Source organism: Epinephelus moara, chromosome 16 (genome assembly GCF_006386435.1).
Source record: "Epinephelus moara isolate mb chromosome 16, YSFRI_EMoa_1.0, whole genome shotgun sequence".
Taxonomy (NCBI): domain Eukaryota; kingdom Metazoa; phylum Chordata; class Actinopteri; order Perciformes; family Serranidae; genus Epinephelus; species Epinephelus moara.
The window spans coordinates 7,955,013-7,978,989 of record NC_065521.1 but is presented as its reverse complement, the minus strand read 5'-3'; the positions used below and the strand labels follow the sequence as shown (position 1 = coordinate 7,978,989).

The window sequence follows — 23,977 nt, the reverse complement described above, 5'->3', positions numbered from 1 at the left end:
TGCATAAATAAATGTATAGCTGAAATAAATAAAAGTATTTAAATCATATTCTAGCACTAGATTCATTTTAAAACAACTTTTTAACTCCCCCCACGAAGATTTTTAATTGTTTCAAACTACAGTGGATTCAAGCCTACTTGATCCTTGTATACTCGTTATAGTTTTGTGTCTTGTGCTGCAAACCTTCAAACCTCTGTAGCTCCAGTGCTATGTACAAAACCTCAACGTACAGCCCTGCTATTTATTTTATATCATTTTTCATTTGCATGTTGTGCAGCTGTGTATTTTCAAACAGGGGAATAAAATCCCTGTCTTTGTATTTTATTTTTATCAGTCTGTTTTTATAAAAGTGCTTGTGACATCTCAAACGTGGCTTTGACTTGCAACTGAACATGTAGCTCATTTTGCATAAAATATAGAGATATATATCGTGTATTGCTGTTCAGCCTGAAAATACTGAGTTATGAATTTTTGCCTATATTGCCCAGCCCTTTAACCGATATACGTCAGTATTTTTTAACGAGCTCAAACTTTTCAGTCTCAATACTGTCACCTCTTGGTCAACACATACAGCTGTGAAACAATCCAGGTATGTACATGCAGGGCTGTAGTTGTAAAAATAAAGCTGAGCAAACGATAAATGAAAATCATAAAAATGGTGGATGAACTACAAACCTCAGTGACCCATATACCAGACCAGAACCATTGAAACCAATTCATACGCTTACATTCGCTTTATTCCCCAACAGCCCTGTGTACATGACACTGCACTGAAGCCAGGGTGATACTTATGTTAGTCCTTATTAACTCAACAAAAAGAAATACAAGCAGTGGGGCATCGGTAGCGTAGTGGATAGCGCCGGTGCCCCATGTACAGAGGCATTTCCTTGCTGCAGCGGCCACGGGTTCGAATCCGGCTCGCGACCCTGTGCTGCATGTCAGTCCCCATTCTCTCTCTGTCTCCCCATTTCACACACTGTCCTGTCATTAAAGGTAAAAAGCCCACAAAAATAATCTTAAAAAAAAAGAAAAGAAATCCAAGCAGTAGCATAGGATCCACTAAAAATAAATGCATTAACTTTGTTAGAATGTTAGAGGTTCTCCTTTCAGCCCGAGCTGTTTCTCAACAGTTCCAGAGCTGCCTCTTTCTCTTTGAGAAGCTCTTTGAGTCTTCTGATCTGTTCACATTGTTTCAGTTCATCAGAGTCCATGGATGTTGTGGTTAAACTGTTACTGGCTGAAGCCTCATCAGAAGTCTTACAGTTGTGCTTCTTCTTGGCTGTTAGACAGCTGATCCGTCCAGATGTTTTTACATATTTTCTTACAGCCTTTGTTTTTCCCCCTCTTTTATTTGTCTGCTCTGTCCTCCAAGCCCACTTCTCTGGCTCTTGGGACCTGGCGCTGGACTTCACTACAGGATCTTGAGTACAAGGGATGCAACATGGACAGACTGTACGCTTCCTCGTTCTTCCCATTCTCCTTGTTGTGTTTGTATTCAGATCTGCACAAGTCTGAGTTTGTGGCCGGCTAGCTGTGTCCTGTGAGTTGGGGATGTCATTTTCATCTGTGCTGAGGAAATCTTCATCTATGGGTTCCATGTAGCCAATGACTGGCTCAGTTTCAACATCACATGATATTCCTTTGAGAGATGTGTTACCTGAATGGCACTTCTTCCTCAAAAGAGAGAGAGCTTGTGTGTTCAGTTTGAAATGTGAACATTTGAGAGGTCCGATGTCTGTGTGAGGACTTGGAGTGGCAGAGTCTTCTGACAGCTCCTGTCCAGTTACTTTTACTTTTCTGACATTGATGTGACCATTGCTCCTATCAGTGTCTTGTGGACTGTAAAGGTCCTTTAAAAAAAGTTCTCTCTCTTTTAACCCACTGTCTGGTTCCCTGTGATCTGACCTTATGGACTCACTCCATAGAGGTTCAGCAATTAGAGACCAGTCTGAAGCTCCATCAATCCTCTGCAGGCAAATTTTCACATTGGCTGTTATCCCAAATATCTGTCTCAGCAGATTATCAGACCTTTGAAGGGATTCTGGTGCCAGCGAGGATGTACAACTTGCTGTGGGATTCACAGAGCTCTGCAAGTAGAAAAAAAAACTCTTTAAAAAAACAAACAAACAATAAACAAGACAACAAGTCTGCAGCCATGTTAGTAGCTCTGGCACAGTGGTTCTTTGAGCTAAATGCTAATGTCAGCCTGCTAACATTTCAAGATAATATTGAAATGCTACATATGTTCCCCATCCTCATTTAATGAGACATTTCCTAATTAGAACTGATGAGGCTGATGGGAGTGTCAAGTTTTTCAGGTGCTACAATAATGCATAAAGTTGGGAGATGCAGGTTAGGTTGGGTTTGGGTGGTAGATTAAGCCATATTGTTTGCTGGTTGGGTGGTGCAAGTTAGAATTTGAAACAATTTCTCATCTTTTATAAATGGAATGCAGCTAGTGCCATATCTTCATGCAAGAATGAGGACGAACTCATAGCTCTCTTAACTTTTCATTGTTGTTGTTTTTTTAAAACAATGTTTAATTAAATTCTTCTACTATACGCTACTTTAATGAAGAGTTTGTCCCCCACAGTGTCTGCTTTGGAACGTTCTGGCCTTCGGACAGATAGTTCACGAATCCTGCTGTAAAGAAGACCCTTGAGACAAATTGTGATATTTGATACTGGGTTATATTAACAAGCATGACTCAGTTTGACTTTTCTGCACTGTCTCTGGCAGAGTCTGTTTTAGTCTCTGTACAGACAATTGTAAGTTTAACACTGTGCACTTAAATGCAAAATATAATTCCCTCAGTCCACAGTAGGATGTCACAGCTAAGTAACGGTAATATGACAGACCCCAGGCAGAAGTCTGATGAGATGCCGACTAAAAAGTCATATGACTGTCCCAGTGATACAGGATTTTTGAGGCTGATACCAACATCAATATTTAGAAGTTCCAAAATCCAATAACTTCTACTTGTTGACATATTGACATCATACCGTTACTCATGGCAACAAGCATGGCTGAAAGCGAAATTATTAATGACTCCGCAGTGGTTCCAAAAAGAGGAGCAGCTTCAGTAGTGTGGAATAAACTGTGGTGTCCTGAATGTTTTATGAACAGCCCTGGACTTCTCAGGCATTTTAGCGATTTACCGCTCAGAGGGAACTCATTCAGCGGCTCCTCTGGCAGCAGCACAGCGTCTCTCCCTCTCCTCACTCCCGTGTTGTCAAGTGATTTTGTCATAAACCTTTGGTAATGTAAACCTATGTGACGCTCGTGGTTCAACAGAAAACTACATATATGTGAAAGTCCAATAGTTATGGTAGCATAACAGCCTGTCACAGGTTACAGCGTGATGATTAGAGAAATGGCAAAGCACGAAGGTCCAGGTGGAAAACAATACCTCAATCATCAAGGATTTTGCTAAAAGAGAAGGAAATCACCTGTTGATATATACATTATATTAATTTTTTTGGATTTGGGAGCTGTTTAAATGTGTAGTTTTTGGTATATTTTATTTTGTTGAACTATTAATATGTATACAGAATCTGAATCTCACTCTGAGTTACTGTTGATGTTCACAAACTAAAGAAATGAGAGATCATTTTTATTTAGTTTTTACTGAATATTTAAAGGCAAACTGTTGACATGTAAAATGATATCACTTTTTTTGTTGTAATTCTATGTTCTTAAAATAATAATTTTTTTAATACTCATTTGTCATATTGTCAAGAACATCGTTAGGGCAAAAATACCCGGAAATATTGTTATATTATTTTAAGTCCATATCGCCTAACCCTATTGATAAGTTCTGAACAGTCTGAACTACCTCCGCCAAATGTTTAGCTCTGAAATAAGAACGTTTGTGACCTCGTCGCCATGTTGAAACAGTCGAGCTAAACACCGCCCACTGGCCGGAGAAAACATTCTCATTTTACAGCTTAACAGTCACTAAAATATATTTCTGAAAACATTTGAGGTGAGAAAAAGACAATGCAGTAACAGTATCTTGATTCATATTTGATCAGTGCTGCCTAGTCTGACAGTTTGACTGCAGCTCACCAGCAGTGACTGACATGACTGACAGCTGCATTCCAAACTCTTCGGCTCAGATTAGGGCTGGGTATCACCACTGATTTCCTGAATTGATTTAATTTTGATTCACAAAGTCTCAATTCAATTTCTGATTCAATTTGATATTGATTTTAATGGGGATATTTCAGTTACAATATCAATTTTTGCTATTTTTGTATACTGGACATTTTACAAGGAATTATTAAATAAAAAAAGAAGTAATTCAGAACAGGGTTAAAACTAAATATTTTATAACTACATGCTGTTTCTAGAGCAGCAACAGTCATTTTGAAACCGCAAAGTCACAATCAGTGTTGGGGTAATGCATTACAGTAATATATTACCTTTTAGCAGTAATGAAGTATATAACGCATTATCAACAGAATTTTGGGTAATATTATTATATTTACGTAAGAAGTTACCACCCGAAATTAACTGTTTATTGTTCATGATGCCTGAAAGCAGCAGGGATAAGGAGTTGGCCTCCAGATCACTTTTTCCTCCTCCCGTTAATCGGCACATCTGGGTGATGCGAGTATATGTTGGATGTGTTTCAATTCACATCCCCTACAACTGCAGAGCAATGGCGGCCACAGTCCCATTCGGTGCTGTTGTCTTTGACCGGCACACTGGTAACTGCCAGGTGGTTCTTCCAGCTCCAGTGTTTTACTTTGCGCTCGTCATAGTGACTAAATCGCACGCCATTCTGTTTGTTTTGCTAACCTCAACATTTGTTTATTGTGTTTCATATCATAGGCCAACAAATATTGATCCATAACTCAGAATTATCAGACTTTGATCCTCTGCCTGACCCTCCCTGTGTCCAAGGCTCTTTGTTAATTTAAAAAAAACTTGGTTATTTAATGGTTCTTAAAAATGTATTTCATTTAATTTAATTAAGACCGTACACCACACACTCAGAAGAGCAACCTAGTGTACGCTGTCCAATGCAGTGAGGAATGCCCAGACTTGTACATTGGCGAAACAAAACAACCACTAAACAAACGCATGGCCCAACATAGAAGGGCTAACTCGTCAGGGCAAGACTCAGCTGTCTATCTATACACCTCAAGGAGAAAGTACACTCCTTTAAAGACAGCAATGTGCACATTTTGGACAGGGAAGACCGATGGTTTGAAAGAGGTGTAAAAGAAGCCATCTATGTGAAATTGGAAAAACCATCTCTCAATAGAGGAGGAGGTCTGCGACACCACCTATCCCCCACCTATAATGCTGTCCTTTCATCCTTGCCCAGGAGGCTTAACAACTTAACCTCTAAAAAACAACGGTCGTTCACAAATGGCCTCATGTGACTCTAACGACTCCAGTGACAACCGTTGCAGCAGGAGTTTCAACGACTGTCGTTGACACACCATTGGAGCACTAACGAACCAGTGACATCATTTGCCTTGTGAAGACCTTTCCAGAGGTTAAATACCTGGGTGTTTCCACACCAGTTTGTCAGACTAGTTTCAGCCTAGTCAGACAAGCATGAACTGATGAAGCCTCTTGGATAAGAGGTGAAACGTCTTCTAAGACAAAACCAAGTCCAGTTGCGTTCGATTCAATTGCCTTGAGACATTTAATACAAAGTGGTATCTACTGTATGTGAATGCATGAATGGGTCAGACCTGCAGCACTGGATTTGAAATAAACTATAATAAACTGGAGCTTCTGTGCTTTGATTAGCTGTTGTGAAACAACAAGACCCTCATTTCTTTAAAATGAACATTAGCTCTTCTGAGCTCATTTTGGTCAAAGTAACGCAACAGTAGTGTAATAAGTCACTTATTACTCTGCACAGAGACTAATTTTGTAAAGTAACTTATTTCTTTCAAATGATGGTAACTAATAATATGTAATATATTACATTTTGAGAGTAACTTGCCCAACACTGATCACAAGATAAACTCAAATCTCACAGGCAATTCAGATTATTCAGATTAACGGGGTTAAAGCTTCACACATCTGTGGAAAAAAGTGTATATTAAAAGATGATCTTGGATTTTATGAAGCGATATCAGGTAATTCAAATGAAGATCGATTTAAATCAGATGAATCGATTATTTTAAACCAACCCTAACTTTGATTGGTTGTTTTAGTGGGCACTGCGAGGAGGAGGAACCTGATTGTTTTCACAGATTATCTGTCTCATGTATCACTGTGTGGACAGAGTGACAGTTCCAGCAAATGTGACAAAAAGGTATTTTCAAAGAAGTTACCAAATGCATCAAATATCTTAAAATGACACGGTTACATAATTTCCTGCAAGAAGATTGTTTTTAATCATAAAAACTTCAGAGTATTCCAAAGTCATAAAGGCAATAGAAGTGTCCTCACCTCGATTCTGTGGGTGTCCTCCTCTATTAGAGAGCATATTCCACTGCTGCTGTCAGACGTGTTGGGATCAGCTGGACTTTTTGTTTCAACATCAACTTCCATCCTCTCCAGCTGTTGGGTGGAGGTGATCTGCTGACTGCTAATATGTGAGCCCTCATTATCATGCATGTTCATCACTGGCAAATCACAAACATGTCTAAGATTTTTGACTGTGTTGTATGACATACTCTGGTCAGTTGCTCTTCTTCTATGGGCACAGATTTCATTGTCAGTTGTTCCATTCTGGTTCTTCTGTTGTGTTACACCACTTCTTGTGTCTGTCTGATCTGTTTCCTTTATAAGTGGCACTTGTGTTTGTGGTCTCAAATCTTGTGTTGACTCAGACTCAGCTTTGGGTGGAATATATGACACAAATATTACATTGTCTTCATCTGGTTGAGTGACTGCTGACATCTGAGCTGAGGCTGCCTGTTGAGATGAGTCATCATGACCATCATCGTCACAAAGGTCAATCACCTCATCTGATTCATGTGGAATGATAACCTGTAGGCCCTGCTTCATCAGAGGTGCAACTGGCTCAAGTGATTGTTGGGATGAAGATACAATGATTTTGTTGAATTCAAAACTTTTTTGTTCTGCTGTGGGTGAGTCACTTGTTCCCATTTTATATGCTAGGCTGCGATTTTTGGCCACAAAAACCACGTTCCTGTTGTCCGTGACCAAAGTGTTTTCCTGTCTCTGTCCGCTCGACAAAGAGGCTGTTTTTTTAATGACGTCACAGTGTTTGTTAGCATTTTCTCTCTCTGCAACAATTCGAAGAATCTCTGAAGTAACACAAGAGGTAACAGGATCAAGAGTTGGAGCCGCTGTGCTTTCCTCTTCTTCAATGACCCACTTTATCGGGCTGTTAGGCCTTTGTGAAGCTTTTGGAATTAATTTTAAATGTGGTTTTGATCCTTTGGATGGAGTTCCACATAAAGTGTTACTTGATGTCTCACAAAGCAACCCGAGTGAGTGAAGTGGAGAATCACTTTGTAGAGTCGTGCTTCGATTGACAGTTGTGATGGGTGGCACGTAGACCAGACTAGATAAGCTTTGACTTGGAGAGGAGCTGGGTGGTGGAGTAAAAATCTGTTTCTTGATACCAGCAGGTCGTTCAGATGCTGGGACTTGTGAATTAGAAGGAATCTGAAGGTACTGTCCTCTGGGGAGTGCTGTGACTGGGAGCTGACTTGGAACTCTTCCTAACTTCCCACTGTTTGTTGCAGGTGTTGCCACTGGAGGTCCTATGGACATCAAATTTACATTCTGTTGCTGTAGTGGGTGCTTATTTAGTGAATGACCAAGATCCAAATCTGCTTGATTAGGGAAGACATCCATGAGTGAAAAATGCTTTCTGACAATTTGCTCTGTGGCAGAAGGATTCAAAGCTGACTTCTTTACCACCTGAACAGGTGCTGAGGCAATATTTATGGTTACAGCTTTCTGTGATGTAGGATTCGTTTTGGGTTGACTTATTTGAGATTGAACAAACTGTCCATTGACAATTTGTACAGGGATCAGTTTCATGATGTTCTTTCCATCGGCTCCAACAGCAGGCATTGCCTGGTAGAAGACACCGGTCCCACTGACAGAAAAAACAAAACAAAATAAAATACGGAAACACGTCACAAGGTGGTTTTAGATTAAAATACCCTTCTAAAAATGTGTGAAAGAATTTCTCATTTACAAGTAATAAAATCAGGAACACAAATTTTAAGTTTAGACATAAATTTTATCTTACTCCTATAAAGATGCATACAATTTCAAAAGATAACTCAGCAAAATGCCTTAAATTCAAAACTAAAGATGGAACATTTGTACATCTGGTTTGAGAATATAATCTGCTGACAAATTTCTGGAATTTGATTAATTCCCTTACTAAATCAGTTTTGGTTTAGTGACTTTAGTGAGTAAGAAATTTCTTAGAATTCTTAGAATTTCCCCTAAATTTAAGACTAGGTCCTTGTAAAGATAAAGGTTAGGGTTAGGGTTAGTCCTTAAAAGAGCTCCTAAGGTGAAAAACTGTTAGGAGCAGAAAGGAGGACTTTAAGAGGCTTAAGAGTTTCATAAGCAGAGGAGAAGATGGTGGAAAGACAAAGAGGTAGGACAAATATTCTCCAAACACTGAGTGCCAGTGAGTTAATGAAATGCTACAGATTGGATCATACAGGGAAAATATTTGTGGTCAGTCTTATACACACACATTTAACACCCAACGCAATAACACTATAACACCAGAAATGAAATGATCACAATACTAAGATATTTGGAAAACTGGAAAAATGTAGCAATGATGACTTGGGTCTCTCTCAACCTTCTATCAGTAGAGTGATCAAACTAACAATGACAACCCTTTCACAGTCAGCAGTTAATTTCATTTCCACTGGGTGTCCACACCTTGCAGGCTCACAAAGGGGTGTGTCTCTGACAAGCAATCACATCTGTTAAAAGGATGCATCATACCTAGAAATGGGGTCAACCACACCTCCTCACCAAGATAAAAATTTCTGTCCCTTCCTTGCTCAGAGTTGCTCTGAGAACTTTCCTAAATCACCCCTTAGCTAGGATTCCTTACTAAAAGTTTTAAGGCTAAGTTAGGAGCTCTCTGAGAGTATTCTCAGAATGTTTGTGAATACGGCCCCTGACAGCACCAGGAAAAAAACACATAAGCACCATCTTGTGGACCAAAAAAGCAATTGATTTATTATTCTAGTACCAAAAGTTGTGTATTGTGTGTGTGTGTGTGTGTTTATCAGTTTACTCAGTGTATGGTTATGGTTATATGCTCACCCATTGGTGATTACTGATACTTGTACACGCCTCTGGAATTTAAAAAAAAAAATGAAGGAAAAGGTAAAAAAAAAAGGCACTAAAGATCAATGGTAAAAATACATTTAATTTTACATGAGTTCATTTGGCAGGTGCTTTTGTCCAAAGCGCCAACCAGGGGCGTAAATATAGACTGGGCAAACAGTGGGGTGGAGGGGCCCATAGAGAGTGGCCCTTGCAAGTGATTCAGATTGCGGCCTTGAAAATATATACACCTGTGTTTAAAGGGGCCTGAAAAAAAAAAAGTTCCTAGTTTAAAATGGTGTCATTTGCTATTTATGTCCTTAAAAAAGGCAAACGCATCTACATCATGGTTTACTTAATTATTTTGTTTTGCATAGTCAGTCACCCTCTAAAACAAAATGATATGCTTTTTCTACATAAACTATCAAATCTACTAATAAACTATAAAAACTACTAAAATAAATTATTCATTTCTTACTTTCTTCGATATTTTTGTCAGATATGCAATGATGATTGCTGGGTAATCTGTATGTTGATGTTGTCTGATGTCAAGTCTCTTTTTTCGTCAAGAAAAAACATGTATGATAGTGTGCACTAGGGCCCATCACAATAGTGTATGCTGGGGCCTATCATAATAGTGTGCAGTGGGGCCCATCGTAACTGCCTTACGCCACTGGTGCCAACATTTGGTCTGTTAATATGTCAAATAAAAGCATTCATAAACAATACAGTTCTATCTTTACAGTGCAGCAGTTGTGCAGTCCTAAAGGAAACATTTAACATTTTTGGAAATGTTCTTGTTTGTTTTCTTTCTGATAGTGAGCTGGGCCCTATTTCAGAAAGCAGGCTCAACAAACTCTGAGCCTAATCCCGATCTCCTAATCCCGATCTCCGAGTTGACTGAGCTTGAGTTAGGAAAATCTGAGTTTTACGGTTCCAGAAAAGCTGATCAGAATTAGTTCAATCAAGTCTGAGTATGTTCAGCCTGAGGGAAGGCTGTTCACAGTGAGCACCACAAGCCATCATCAATGGAGTGCAGATAACATGATTCTCAGTGGCAGAAAGCGGTGTTAAAAAGCAGAGCCACTTACTTCATCCCAACTGAATTGGAGAATTTAATGACCGCAAATGAAGACTTCAGTCTATTATGGCAGCTGCAGCTAAACAGCGTGGTGACGGGAAAAAACTGCAGAGCGTGTTAAGAGGTAACGTGAAGTGACGCTTTGTAATGTGATGTGTTAATGTGTGTCTAATATACAGAAAAGATATGAACTATTTTACATCTTAACAGTATTTACATATTTTAATATAATTTGCTATATCATCATATTCAGCTGTAATCTGATGGGACCCAAACGCACTGGGCAGCAACTCAAAATCAAACACAAAATATTGTTCAGACTGGTAAAAATTTTGCTTATACTTATGTCATTCTTGCAATATTAGTCATGTTAATTGAACTGCTGTGAAATGACTTCCTATTCACGTGATCTCCTTTATTCTCAGATAGAGCTACGATGGGGATGTTGAGTCCCATAAATGCAGCCTATAACACCACAGAATCTCTGAATATATGAAAAGTATTCATGAATCATTGCATAATGTATCCGCGTAGATTATTTTCGTATCGACACTGACAAACCTGCAGTATTGTGGAATTCCTCTGTGATGATACATCCTGATATATGCCCAGGGAAAACCACAAAAACAGGCAAAAGTTTTTTCAGAGCCAGAGACACTTTTCTTATGGCCTGACAAACTGCTGTCTCGCTGATGTATTCAGTGTTTCTGATGTTAATAAGAAAACTGCTGCTGCCTATAAGAATCAAAGGGCAAAGCATAGAATTTGTTACGATGATAATGTAAATCCACGATGTGTAATATTTGATAAATCTGGGTAGAACAGATTTTTAAGGTAAATGATAGAGTGGGGGGTGAAATTGTATCTTTCATATAGACACTCCTCCGGGAATGATAAGACAACCAAACGGGGTCTAATCACCATCTCTTTACACAACAGTCCCTAGATAAATTGTGCCTCAATGTCTTTTGTGGTGGTATTCAATACATTATTTATTTCAAAAAGGTTGGTAACAGGAAGTAGTTTGAGCGGAAGCTCTGTATCTTGGGTTGTCGGATGTGTAGAAGCTTGATCAATAATAATGTGGTTCAGCATTAAAGCAGCTCGATGTTACACTCAATATCTGTTGCAGTAAATCTTTAACGCACAACACGACAACTTTATTCAAAAAAGGACACGCCATTTCTCTCCTTCCTGCTATATGCACCGCAGGCGATCAACCTCAGGCTTAGATTAGGCAAACCTGCGAGTCAGCAGGTTAGCTTCACAGAGTATGTTGCCATAGTAACTGACTCAGGGTTTCGCTGAACTGGCTTTGGGAAACGTTAAAGTCAGAGTTTCCCTCATCTCAGGCTGAACTCAGAGTTTTCACTAATCCTGCTCTCTGAAATAGGGCCCAGGTTGAGATCAACAGGCATTTGCACAGCAGACGATTTTGACTTGTCACAGTAGGAAAAGCACAGGTGAAAATAATGAAATTAAAGTTGTAGTTAATAACTAATTAAAAAAAATAACTTTTTGTCATTTTGCTGAACCTATCACTGAATCCACACAACAGCAGACTGATAATCTGTGAAAAATGTTTCATGCTTCTCTGCCTCCTTTTAATGCTTCTCATGACATTTACTTGAAGGTACCACAACTTAGCATGTGGTGACTTCGCCAGGCTAAAAGAGAGCCACCTTCGTGACTCTCAAAACTCTGGCTTCAGGCAAACATACCTCTCTGACAGACTAATCTCGCTTCATTGTTAATATTACAACCCTCAGGAAAAACACTGCTAAACCTAACAGAGGAGACTGTGCTTGTTTTACACCTTCTGTTAATCCACACGTTGTGATTGCTCCAATAAATGTTACTTGTCAGATATTGTAAATGCTATGACCTATATCGGGTGAGTTAAAGTTTCATTCAACTCTAACGTTACCTGTGAACCGAATCCATTGCCTTCGTTGAGGGATACATGACTCATGAAATCACGTGAATTTTGTTTCGTAATCTCCCCATCCAGCCGTTCATCGTAACGACAACAGCAGCATTACTGAGTCTCGACTCAGTGTAATTCCTGGAACATGCTAACGTTAACGTTACGTGTGTTTACAAGAAAGCCACGAAAATTCAACGTTGCTGAAAACGCCAAAGCACGCTACATATTTGCGCCGTTACTTCCGTCTCTAAAGTATAAGAGGAGGCTGTCTATAACGTCGCCATGGTCATTCACAGACAAATTAAGCCACCGTTTTGTTCGCACCAACAACATTTTATACTGAATTTTCTTCTGGCGGTCCACATCTCAACTTCCGTTTCTATAGCGCATCCATTACATGAAACTTCCGGTATGTTACGTGTGTTGTATTCGAGGTCATTTTCATGCTTACTTTGATGTTAGATTCGCCGAACAGTGTTTGTTTGCAACCATAGACTCTCTGTTTGGGACGAATATAATTCGCCTGTGTTTTTTTCCAATGTCTTATTCCATTTATGGATGCCAAACAAAAACACTGGTGTAGCTTTTCAAGCATCCTTTCTACTAACATCCGCTTAAACATGACATGTTCAGGTTCCGCTCAGTGCTGTGAGAACAGCAAGAGTAGGAGTTTCCAGGGTATGTTTCCTTTTGTAATAACAGGACGGTGAGGAGTAAGAAATAGGGTAAAATGATGTGATGTTACACATTCCCTCCTGTACAGTAGGTGGCGGTATGCACCGTCAAGCTGTTTGCTATCTGCCATTTAAACAGAAACGTGGGTCCATTCCGTCCATTCATAGATCTGCTTTGTTCCTTCATCCCATAGACATATATAGCCTACGTAGACGCCGCATCGAGTGGGTTTGCCCGCTGCTGCGATACGTCAACGTCGCCGCCATATTGGATGTGGCAAGGCTGCGCTGTAAACTAATACAAGTGAATGGACTTAATTTCATAAAGTGCCTTTCTACAAATAAATTTACGTTAATGCCTCTCGTTTATTCATTCACACACACACACACACACTAATATACTTGGGAAACAGTTAGGCACCAAAAACAATGTATTTGATCTTCTCAGATGATTACATTTTGTATGGTGGCTTTTTATCAAGGCAAAGTAAAGGGACAAATGAGATGTAATACCTTTATTTTGAGTCCGTTATGTTTTGAAACCTCTATATTTTATGTTCTATGTGGTGCTGCTATATACAGTCAGTACCATGTTTTGGTACAGATTCGTCACTCTCATCACCCCTGTTTCGAGTAGCAGCAGGCTCTGATAAGCCCACTTTACTCTACCTGCTTAGCAGCAACAGCAGACAGACACATTTGGGGACTAGCTGGTGAACATAGTGGAGCATTTAGCAGCCAACAAGACTGATTTCTTTCTTAGGAGCTGGCCATGAGCGCAACACCAAAACAATACTTCTCCACGCCTTTTCCATGTGTCAATACATATCAGTTGACTAGAAGCTGGCCATATCAACTTAACAAATTCATAACTAGAATTACTGCCTCATGGTTGTATGGCTCCTTGCACTAGTCAAGTTTCTCTGACAGTTTACATCCATGTCTGTAAAAACATGGATGCTTCTCCACAACAGCACAGATCTGTACAATCAGCACAGTTTCAAAATGGACACCCAAGATGAGTGTCATCAGTTCAGTATCTGACCAAAAGTCCCCTCTTCTGTTCCTGAGATATGACATTGAATAATGGCCAGAAAAGTGTTTTATGCAGAATATTATGATGTCACAGTGAAGTTGACCTTTGACCTTCTGGATATAAAATGTCATCACTTCATTATTTTATCCTATTAGACATTTGTGTCAAATTTTGTCATAATTAGCGTATGAATTCTTAAGTTATGGCCAAAATCCTATTCTGTGAGGTCACACTGAACTTGACCTTTGACCTTCAACCACCAAAATCTAATCAGTTCATTGTTGAGACCAAGTGGACATTTGTGCCAAATCTGAAGAAATTCCCTCAAGGTGTTCTGGAGCTATCGTGTTCATGAGAATGAGACAGAAGCAAGGTCACAGTGAGCTTGACCTTTGACCATCAAAGTCTTATCAGTTCATTGTTGAGTCTAAATGAACGCTTGCCTAAAATTTAAAGACACTCCTTCATGGTATGCTCTTGAGATATTGTGTCCACAAGAATGAGACAAGACAAAGACGCAGTGACCTTGACCTTTGACCTATGAACACCAAAATCTAATCAGTTCATCGTTGAGCCCAAGTGGATGTTTGCGCCAAAGTTGAAGAAAATTTCTCAAGGTGTTGTTGAGATATTGTGTTCATGAGAACATGACAGACGGATGTCCCAAAAATAAAATGCTTCTTGCCACAGCTATGGCCGGCACAGAGGCATAAAAATAAATTAATAAATAAATAAAGCAGGGGTTTTTTTGTTGTTGTTTTTTCAATTTGTAAAATTGTCTCAGTCATTAAGTGAATCTTGCTGCATACTGTGGTAGATTGGTTTCCTTACAGTTAAATTCTGTTTCTGCTGGCTTCACAAGATGTTCTTCATTCACCTGTCAACTTCAACATCAGTAACTGTGTAAGTACAAATGAATGCATTGCAATGCAATGACATAATTTGCATACATGACATTGCACATTTAATATTTAATTTTGTAATATTTCAATATAGTACATTGCATTTATTGGCCTGCAAGTATACAAATCAGAAGCATGTCACTAGTACTAATATACTCTAGCATCTTTCTTTAACATACACTATGATTCCCCAGTATGTCTGAATAGCTATTTGCATGCTTTGAGCAAAGTACAAACTGGAATGAATAGGATGTAAAAAATACATGTTCCTTAAAAAGTCTTCAAAGCTGGCTCAAGAGTGCATGAAGAAGGCACATCTTTACAAAAATGATTTTTTTGGTGTTAATGTTTTATGTATGATGAAAGCAGGATGGTGCCTCAGTGGTTAACAATGTTGCTTTACAGAAGAAAGCCCCTGGGTTGGATATCAATCCAGCATGGTCAATTGTTTTAGTATGGAGTTTTTAGGTTCTCCCTGTGTCTGTTTCTGCAGACATGCAGCCAGGTGAAGAGGGAAATCTAAACTGCCTGTAGATGTCAGCATGAGCCTGAATGAGTATTAGCCCTGACACAGGAATGTACATTTAAAAACAAGATGTCAGACAGGTGCAAAGTACAAACAGTCTGACCCAAGAAAGGTACCTTACATTAATGTCAATACAAACTAAATATATAAAGAAGCTTTTTTGTTGTTGTTGTTGTTGTTGTTGTTGTTGTTGTAATATAGCTTCTCAAGAGATTTTATGAGCCTCTCAGTGACTGGATGTTTGTGATGGGATTAAACAACCTTTACAGCAATGCCTTGTTAAAAATGAGTGCAATTTGCTTCATAACCTGATTATATTGTGGTGTGATTCAGTAAACAGACAAATCAGATTCAGTCTGGTAATTACAACATTCATGTCAGACTGCTCAGTCCTTGTTTGCCAGCAGATCATCCAGAATACGCTCACACATGTACAGGCAGCGAGGCACGTGGAAGCACCCTAAAGAGGAGGAGAGAGGAGAAACATAGTTATCTTACTGACCAGGTAGAGCAGGAAGCTGCCCTGGGGAGCACGGCCACTGTGTGGCAATTAGTTTGTAATCATTTGTTAGGTTATACCGTATGCATCACTAAAGCACAGTATAAACTGTAATATTAAAGGCCTTAAAGGGAAATTCCACCAATTTTCCTCCTCAGTGTGTATTCCCAGGTGTTGGGGAGTATGACTGCATATGTGGACACAGTCATATAAAGTCTTTAGTGTCTCCAGAGGGAGCTGTGTGAAGTCGGCTAAATGTCCTCAAGTGATGTCACTTGAGTCAGTTTCGGTTATTTAGTAAAGTTAGAAAAAGTGGTAATGAAGGCCCCCTGCTGCATCGTCTGATATCAACATGTCTCAGTACATGAACACATTGCAAAGACTACAGCCAATGGCCAACGAGCACATACGTTCTGCGCCTTCGTGAAAGGAAACAACTGCTTGTCGCTGCTAATTTATACAATGTAAAATGCCATAGGCTTGTGCCAATAACGTTAACATGTTGTATTTGTCTTAAAAATGTGTTTAGTATAAGACAGTTGTTTTGTCAGTGAACCTTGTGAGTTGTAATGGAGCCAAATTGTAATGTTACCTTTACTAAATGTTGCTGTTGTCCCTAGCTTCATATGATTAGAGGAAATCCCTGCTAGCTGCTAGGCTAATTTATACAATGTAAAATGCTATAGGCTTATGGTAATAACATTAGCATGTTGTATTTGTGGGGAAAATGTGTCCAGCGTTTTGTCTGTGAATCCTGTGAGTTATAATGATGCCAATTTGTGTACTTTGCAGGACACACTGGTGATTTGTTATGATTTTTTGAAGTATGGAATGTGAAATGTCTTGAAATTTAGATTTAATGTAATAAGCCACACCCCCTTTAAGCAATCCTTTCAAATTTTGTGCATCAACTGAGACATGACCCTAGATGATGAAAACCAAATTTCATTCAAATGTCTCTGACTGATTATGTGATATCAACTTTCTGCTTGTGTAGTGCCCCCTATTGGTCAATTTGAATCAAACTTTCAAGGTATGATTGGGTTACTTATGTAGATATTTCCAACAAGTTTTTCGATGATTGGCTCAATGGTCAAGGAGTAAAATCAATTAATGAGCTGAGCCACGCCCCCTCTAAAGTTCATTGGTCAATATCATCAAAACGAGAGCTTTGTCTCTTGATGATCCACACCCCTTAGGAGGAGATGTCAAAAATTTGTTTTTCAAAAAATTCAATATGGTGGACATCTAGTCAGGTGGACCCTGATGGTTCTTGAGGCTTTCATAGAACCTATTCACCTGAACCTGTGTGTTGAATTTTAACTCAATCTGACATATGGTGCGAGGCCGGTGGCCTTTCAAATCAAAATTTTTTCAATCTTAATTATAGTGCCCCAATCTGGCCTATTGCCATTACATTTCTTGAGCACCATTTGCATGCAAACTTCCATTTATTAGTGAAAATTTAATGTCTCTACAATGTATCATCTCATGGGAATTTGTGAAAACATTTCTGAATGATAATAATAATAATACTAATAATAATAAAACATGACAAAAACAATAGGGTTTCAGTACTTCGGGCTTGAACCCCTAATAAATACAGATGCAAATCATATACATACATTCTGTTAGTAGAAGTGGTTCCTGTGCCTCTGAGCAGGGCTCAGTATAAATACAGAGGTGATGTCGGCAGGTGTTTGTTTAACAGTGAGAAATCACTGCTGCTCTGTCACTGATAACAACTCTATTACCTTTATTAGTTTTAGCCAGAGGTGGAGTAAGTCACACATGTGCAAGTCTCAAGCAAGTCCAAAGTCAGTGGGGAGAAAATCAAGCAAGTCGAGTCCTTGCAATGAGTCAAGAAAGTCATACTCACAAACTCAAAGATAAAATAATATGAGCTGCACCCAGTGCTAGAATGTAACTAGATAAATTTACTCAGGTATGCTTTTTTCCATGCCACTTTCTACTTCTACTCCACTACAGTTTAGAGGGAATTATGTACTTTTTACCCCACTTCATTTATCCGACATCTTTAGTTACTAGTTGCTTTATGATGTTGGACTTTTACACACGAAACATAGAAAAACATACAAGTACAGCTGGAACTAAGAGTCAGTTAATGAACCGACAGAATATTAATTGCAGACTATTTTGAGGGATGCTAAAACATTTCATGGTTTCAGCTTCACAAATGAGAAATGTGCTGCTTTTGAGGTTTGAACTGTTGGTTGGACAAAACAAATATTATGAAGGTGTCTCCTTGGTTTCTGCGTAGATGTGACACCAATTTTCCACTATTTGGCTATTTTTACAAACCAAACAATCAATCGATTAATGGAAAAAATAATCAGCAGATTAATCCATAATGAAAATAATCATTAGTTAAAAGTTCAAAATCAGCTCCACCTCAACCAACTACAACAATAAATTCCTGCTTTTACATTAATGCATGAGTCACAATCATCTAATGAGATCATATATAGTAGTATAACAGTCACAGACATTTTTACAGTACTTTTACTTGTAGTACTTTAAGTACATTTTCCTGAGTATAATTACATACTTAAACTTAAAATTTTGAATGCAGGACTTTAACTTGTAACAGAGTATTTTTACAGGGTGGTATTAGTTACTTTTACTAGAGTAAAGGTTTTAAATACTTCCTCTCTTGCTCCACACCCCGTCTGAATGATTAAGATGAAAGACTCCACTCACATTAACATAAATGCTGCTGTGAAAGAGCAGGGAAGATCATTACGCAAGAGTAAAACTCCCGAAATGCGAGGAGAGCAGAAACTAGAGGGCAAACTCACTGAGCCGCAATGATGTATGAGAGGTAATTATCACATAGTGCACAGGTGCGCACAGCAAACACACTCACACACAGCTTATGTTGGGAGACAAGGCAGGGACAGTTGTTACACACTGTGGCAGTTACAAAACCTCATACAAATAAGACAGAAGAGAGCCTGAGCATATACAACTAGCAGTGCATTTTTTAGCTGTCTGCAGTGATAAATGTGTGTGGCTGATGGCCCAAAGCTGACAGTGTGTCACTGGTTGCCAAGCACATTCAATACTGACTGAGTTATTGACAATTTAACTCAAATGTATCACACAGATAGAACTGAATAAAAGAACATTGTGAAGCTCATGATGCGGCTGTACTTCTTTCACTGCCATTCCTCTGAGGAGAGCCATGAAGGAGGACAGAGCTCTTGTAGAGTGACCATGAATATTATCATTATGTATTGTGAGGTCACACTGACCTTGACCTTTGACCCCTGAAATCCAATCAGTTCATTGTTGAGTACAAGTGAACATTTGTGCCAAATTTAAGGAAATTCTGGAGAATTTTTTTCTGGATATATTGTGTTCAGAAATGATACAGATGTGGGGTCACAGTGACCTTTGACTTTTGACCACCAAATTCTAATCAGTTCCTCGCTGAGTCAAAGTGGACATTTGTGCCAATTTGAAGAAATTCCCTCAAGGTGTTCTTCAGATACCAAGTTCACGACAGTGCGATGACCGAGGTCATAGTGACCTTGACCTTTGACACCAAAAACTCAGATCAGTTCATCCTTGACTGAAAGAGGATGTTTCTGCCAAATTTGAAGAAAATCCCTCATGGTGTTCTGGAGATATCACATTCACATGATTGAGATGGATGTAAGGTCTCTGTGACCTTGGCTTTTGACCACAAAAAAATTGAATCTGTTCATCACTGAGTCCAAGTGGGCATTTGTGTCAAATTCGGGGGGAAAAAGTACCTCAAGGCGTTCTTGAGTTTACATGTTCACAAGAATGGGGCGAACGGACGGATGGATGATGGGCTTAGGTATAATCTAATTTGTCATTCCTTCCTGGAACTTCACCGGGTATATACGGTATATGAAGGTATTAGTGCTGCTTTACCCAAGCTCTCAGCTTTTACTGTATAATATATACAGAAAAGAAACTCACAAAAAGTCAAAAAATGTGTCATTTTACACCTCTTTTCCTTAAAGCCCCTACAAGGAACTTTCATTTTGAGTTGATTTTGGCGACCCCTGTGGACAAAAGCAGTAGTGTTTTGCCGGAATGAAGCCTACATTTCCCATGAGCTCTAGCGCGTATTGTCGTAAAGACGCTTACCTGGCTCGCGCATGTGTTTGTTTTGGGGATGAATGAAACAACAAGACGGGAAAACTTTGCCCCCGCTCCTTTCGGGGATCCCAGCTCACCTCTGCCGCGCCCCAGCTCCACCTCTCCGGCGTAAGCGCCACCGCCGCGGAGGTAAACGCAGCGGTCGGCTGGTAAGGCTGAAGGCCTGTTTGGCGAGCACTTCCACGGCTTCTTGGACTGAGTATGGAGCGGTGCCTCGCCTCTTTATTTCTCGGCACTCGCTGGACCCTGTCGACGCCTGGCTGGTACCTGTCGTCGGCCCGGATGAGGTGTTCCAGCCCCGCGGCCCCTGCTCTCCTCGTCCCCGCTGGCGCGGGGTGAATCTGCGCAACCTGCGGCCTCTGTGTGTGGCTCCCCGGACAGCTAACGCCGTGGACCCGCCGGCTCCTGCCAGGATTGGGCTGGTAAATGCTAGATCGCTAGCGAACAAAACGTTTATCCTGAAGGATTTCCTGACTTCCCGAGGATTGGATTTTCTCTGTGTGACTGAGACGTGGCTGACTGTTGGTGAGTCCAGTGCTTTCACAGAACTTTTACCCAATGATTGCTGCTATTTAACTCCCCGCGGACGTCGGGTCGAGGAGGAGGAATAGCGACTATTTACAAGAGTCACTATAAATGTAAGCAGCTAGGCAAGGTGACATGTGCCGTCTGAGTGCCGTAAATCGTTTCGTCCTGGGACCGACCCGGACACAGTTTCCTAAAGGTATGGATATACACTATATAGAAATAGCTTATCTTCACACCAATGGTCTCATTTGCTGTCGTAGGTCACGCACAGACATCAGCAGAAACGAGAGACTTTTGCATATCCAGTTAAAAGTTCCTTGTAGCGGCTTTAATAAACAGAGAACCATACGCTTTATGAATGTATGTTTTGCTCTTTAACCAAACTATGCCAGGCTTAATTGCCTTTTTAACTCGTGGTAAAACACTCTTCATTCAGACTCGACAGACACAAAATAAAACTCACTAAAACCATCTCGGTTAGTCTTGTTAGTTCTTCAGTTAATTAGTCCACTGTTCCAATAATCACCAGCTCTGGTTTGGTCAAAATTAATTCTTTATTCACCGGCTAATATGCAAAAACATGTTGTTTGTGTGGTCTTTCAGCTGTCACTGCTGTTGTGAACACAACACAAGCCAGCTGTTTACAGTCAGTCCTGTTAAGTTTATCTCCACCTTTCGCGGTAAGCTCAGATGCCTCTTGCACCACGTCACGTCTAAGTCAAGTCTCAAGTCAGGAATACCAAGTTAAAGTCAAGTTGAGTCTTTTATCAGTGTTAAGCGGGATTGACTTCTGCGTCAAACCAATGCCACACCTACGGCATTGGCTCTACTTTCCCGGAAATGTACATTGCAGCAACGCAGACCTCATAGATGAGAAACAATAAATTGTAAAGAAAATAATTTGCTTATAACAGTAGCATGTTGTATTTTTGGGGAAAATGTGTCCAGATAAAGACAAATGTTTTGTCTGTGAATCCTGCAAGTTGTAGTGAAGCTAATTTGTGTACTTGTGTTTGAAATTGTCCCTATTAAGCCATATTTAATGTGTTTTGAATCAACTCAACTTTACAGCACTTCACAGAGACCCCACCGCCAGCTAGTATTTTGGAGGTGTAACTGCAGAGTGACACAGACACACAATGGCGTAGAGGTGCGTAGGCTATGGCGTAGGCTCTACATGGAGCTGTCGCACAAGTATCAATCCACCTTTAAGGCTCATTTATACTCCCTTTATGTAAGAAAATAGCTGCGTGCGTTTAAAATGTTGTGAACATTACTGTCCTCCTACTTCCATGTGTCCTTTATGATGGCAGATACAGCTAATAGATGGCACTAGAGGGCAGAGTTAAAAGTTTCACACAACAGCAAACAAGGTGATGGTGGAGGTGGTCAGAATCAGTCATTATATTGTTTCCTTTAAACGGAGGCAGCGTTGTAGACAGTGGTCGTCTCGACAGCCAATTAATACATCCCGACATTTGGACCAAGAATTCTTTTCACTATATTACCAATTTGTTCTGTTCCGCCACTCTTTAAGTTTCTTCATTATCTCCTAAGGTTGTATATCGCTTGAACTACACTACACTGTCTACATGATCTCTGGTGCTGCTCCATTTTCTATGTATTTGTAAGCTTTCAGAAAACATGCACAAATACGGACAAATTGTCTTTGTCTCCGCATCTAACATTGAGCATAAATGAGCCCTTAATCAAGCAAGTCCTTAAATTTGCTACTCGAGTCAGACTTAAGTTATCATGTGACTCAAGTCCCCAACTTCTGGTGTTAGCACACTGAACGTTGGCAGAAACAAACTCCATCCAGCAGTGATCAGCTGCCGCTGTCATCAGAAACAGATGTTGCTTTATTTGATGCTTAAGAGACTTAAGATGAAGCCTTAGTTTCATATCCAGCTCAAACCTAACAGGACAACTACAATGATGGGACTTTTGTGAACCTCGCTGTTATCGGCCAAGAAATACATCTAACAGCTACAGTGCTGATCTGTTTTAAGCTACTCTGTGTTCCAGTAAAATTTCATCCAGGTCATCTGGCAGGTTTTTAGGTTGCTTTGGCATTCATTTAATTCTCCATCTCAATTATGGTCTTACCTTTAAAGGGGCCTCCTTTAAAATCCAGTGCCACTTTCCCTTCTTGTGTCAAATAGCCGAACCACTCGCCACACTCACCATCAGGAAACTGTACAGAATCAGACACAAATACAGTATATCAGGCCTACACTGCACTGAAACATACAAATATACAGTATGTATTTTGTATATTCAAAAAACCATGCATTTAAGTTGAATGTTACGCAATTTACATTACATTACATTTATTGAGCTGACAGTTTTATCCAAAGCAACTTACAATAAGCCCTGTGTGTTAAGTACAGAGCAGTAGTAAGGACCTGGTTAGCCTAGCTTGGCATAAAGACTGGAAACAGGGGGCAACTTCTAGCCTGGCTATGTCCACTGACACCTCATAGGCTCTCTGATTAACATGTTCTTTCTTAAAAGTAATAGCTATTTAATAACACTTTAATCAGCCATAAATCAGGCAGAGCTTGTGTTTAGATAAGCAATGCAAGGAAGTTTGTGTTAGTTTTAATGGCATATACTAGGGCTGGGCGGTATTCGTGACGGTAACTTACCGCAGTAAACATGAGCCGCGGTACTGCTTTTGTGGTTACCTTCATACCGCAGTACTCCAGCTACGGCGGCAGAACGGGGCCCGGCGGCCGGCCTGCCTCACCTCCCTCGCTACGTGACGGAGGTGGCCTGGCCACCTGCCCCAAACCCAGGCCCGCGGGAGAAGGGGGCCTGGGAGCCACCCGCCCTCCCACTTCCCTCTAACGTTTATACATACTATATAACGTTTTATACACAATAATAGATGGATTAGCAACCGTTTTACTTCTGACGATAAATAGTTTCCATCCTAGACTTGTATGGCTTTTTAAATTATTTTATTTAAGGTGTAAAAAAAAAAGAGAGAAGACAATACCGCAATATCATACTGTCACCGCATCCCCCCAAAATAATACTGTGATATTGATTTTAGGCCATACCGCCCAGCCCTAGCATATACTGTATGAAACATGTTTTTACCATTTCACTGAGCTATATCCAACATCCTCTGGTTTGTGAAACACACTACAAATGCACAACAGGAGTGAGAACAAAGACCTTATGAGTTGTTAAAAGTTTAGGTTACGGGAAGCTCCAAGTTAGTCATTAAGTTTACAGTTTGAAAAAGAGTGAACTGCGATGATAACACTCAATGATGTTACACATTCACTGCACCTGGATGTTACTCATCAAGAAAGTATTCAGGCATGTAACTCCTTCCTTTAACCACAAAATGTTTCTGGTTTTTATTAGGGATGGGCAGCAC

At 39.9% G+C, this 23,977-nt stretch overlaps 2 protein-coding genes across 6 annotated transcripts in view; both read right to left on the bottom strand.

Annotated features, from left to right (window-relative positions):
- Positions 1–719: 719 nt before the first annotated feature.
- lrif1 (ligand dependent nuclear receptor interacting factor 1) lies at positions 720–12,655 on the bottom strand. 4 transcript variants are annotated; one of them, XM_050064612.1, is made up of 4 exons: positions 12,264–12,655; positions 6,648–8,047; positions 6,421–6,559; positions 1,949–2,087 (listed from the first exon to the last, which is right to left on the bottom strand). In XM_050064612.1, exons 1-3 carry the CDS (start codon positions 12,299–12,301, stop codon positions 6,447–6,449), a joined length of 1,551 nt encoding a protein of 516 aa, XP_049920569.1. In that variant the 5' UTR covers positions 12,302–12,655; the 3' UTR covers positions 1,949–2,087; positions 6,421–6,446. The 4 variants fall into 4 exon arrangements, with proteins under 4 accessions (XP_049920568.1, XP_049920570.1, XP_049920571.1 ...); XM_050064611.1 differs by having other exon boundaries at positions 720–2,087; positions 6,421–8,047; positions 12,264–12,653; XM_050064613.1 differs by lacking the exon at positions 12,264–12,655 and having other exon boundaries at positions 720–2,087; positions 6,648–6,779.
- A 700-nt stretch (positions 12,656–13,355) lies between these two features.
- renbp (renin binding protein) overlaps positions 13,356–23,977 on the bottom strand; it is a 32,632-nt gene continuing 22,010 nt past the window's right edge. The window contains exons 9-10 of one of the 2 annotated variants that reach the window (XM_050064682.1): positions 22,693–22,780; positions 13,356–15,861 (exon numbers count right to left, since the gene is read on the bottom strand). In XM_050064682.1, the coding sequence (XP_049920639.1) occupies positions 15,788–15,861; positions 22,693–22,780 (162 nt within the window). In that variant the 3' untranslated portion in view covers positions 13,356–15,787. The remainder of the gene's footprint in view (positions 15,862–22,692; positions 22,781–23,977) is intronic. The other variant, XM_050064681.1, reaches the window with a different exon arrangement.